Source organism: Trypanosoma conorhini, assembly GCF_003719485.1.
Source record: "Trypanosoma conorhini strain 025E chromosome Unknown Tco_14.4_contig_00453, whole genome shotgun sequence".
Classification (NCBI taxonomy): domain Eukaryota; phylum Euglenozoa; class Kinetoplastea; order Trypanosomatida; family Trypanosomatidae; genus Trypanosoma; species Trypanosoma conorhini.
In genome coordinates, this window is record NW_021704537.1 from 14,267 (window position 1) to 15,805 (window position 1,539).

The following is a 1,539-nucleotide window of genomic DNA, read 5'->3' on the forward strand; positions in this document are numbered from 1 at the left end:
GTAGCCGTACTCATTCGGGTCCAGCGCCTCGTCGTCCTCCTCCTCCTCCTCGCGCTTCCCGGTCGCAAACTTCGTCTTGCTGTCGCCCAGGAAAATGCCAAGCACGATCATGAGAACCGAAAGCAGCGTAGAGAAGGCGCAGTAGCCCTGCATGCGGGCCTGCATCTTGGTGTCCTCGTCAAACTGCACGCTTTGCCCAAGCGCCAAACCCATCGCGGCAGCAAACATGATGCCAAACGTAATAAACACCTGGAACAGAACACCGTCCACGCCAGTGAGCTTCGGGTGTGAGTTCTGATCGCAATACATGGGGCAGACAACGCAAACAAGACCGAGTACGACGCCGATCAGCAGCCGACCAACACACAGCACCCAGAACTCATCCGTTGCCGAGGAAACATGGTACAGCACAGAACACACAACGCCAACGATGCCAATAACCAGAAACGACACCTTGTGCCCAAAGCGCGCGACGAATTGTCCGGCATAGATCGACCCAAGCAGCGCACCGAGTATCATCGCACCGGCGAAGATACCATTATAGACTGCGCTGTAGCCAATCGGGTTCTTGCACTCCTTGTCGCCGTACATCCACTTGCACCTGTCGTCCGCGAGGCACGGCGCCTTATTCTTGCCGTAGGCCCAATAACAAGTGAAGCTCCTCCAGCCACATTTCCCTCGAGTCGCGTTCCACCCACACTTCGCGTTCAATACGGTGTCGCAGGCCGTCCGCGACTTGTACATGGAGCAGTCAGTCGTCATCAGGTACAAATAGGCGTACACGCCAACGAAGCCAATCGAGAACCCGTGCAGCGACCCGCCCACCGCCTGCACCGCGGCCACCTTCAGATTCTCCGCCGAGCAGAATGCGGGAGCCTCCTCTGGTGGGGAGTGGACGTTTCCTTGCGGTTCCTCCGCAGCGGGACGCGCATCGGGAGCCACCTCCATTCCCGTTTGTGTGTATTCGCTCGAGCAGTCTTCTTGCCAGTCTAGACGTCGTTGCCCCCACACAAAAAGCAAAGCCAAAAAAAGCAACAACAACAACAACGAAAGAACGAAAAAAGGAGGGGAATAGCAGATGTGAAGGGGGCACAACAACGAACTCCAGGGAAACGGGGCAGGGGGGTTAGGAAGCCCGGGTTTCTTCGGGGGCGTCCGGGGCCTGTGCGCACCCGCACCGCCCCCCATCGCACCTTCGGAATCCGCAAGGAAACAACAAACAGGCATGTGCTGCTGCGCCCACGCAAATGCAAAGGCGGCACCTTTTCCACTACGCCCACCAACCACCCCGGCAATGGGGGCCCGTTGTCGACACCAACACCCGCACACATAACACTGTTTCCCCCGGCCCGCTGTGCCCAGTCATTTTCACACGCCAAGCCGTGTGGCGTGCACCGGTTCCTTTTCCTTCGAAAAAAAATTTATACATAAAAAAAAGTGTTAGTCCGCAAGGCCGGCATTCACATCACCACAAACCGCAGTCCTAGCAGTATCAAAAAAAGCTTCACGAAGAAAAAAAAATTACCTGACCCCAAGGAC

At 56.6% G+C, this 1,539-nt stretch overlaps 1 protein-coding gene across 1 annotated transcript, besides 1 other annotated feature; it reads right to left on the reverse strand.

Annotated features, from left to right (window-relative positions):
• Positions 1–948, reverse strand: Tco025E_06601 (hexose transporter; the record flags this gene model as incomplete). The annotated part of the gene is made up of 1 exon (XM_029373476.1): positions 1–948. A coding segment is annotated over one exon (948 nt), but the record flags the coding sequence as incomplete, so codon positions are not given.
• A 61-nt stretch (positions 949–1,009) lies between these two features.
• Positions 1,010–1,056: a microsatellite.
• Positions 1,057–1,539: the final 483 nt, after the last annotated feature.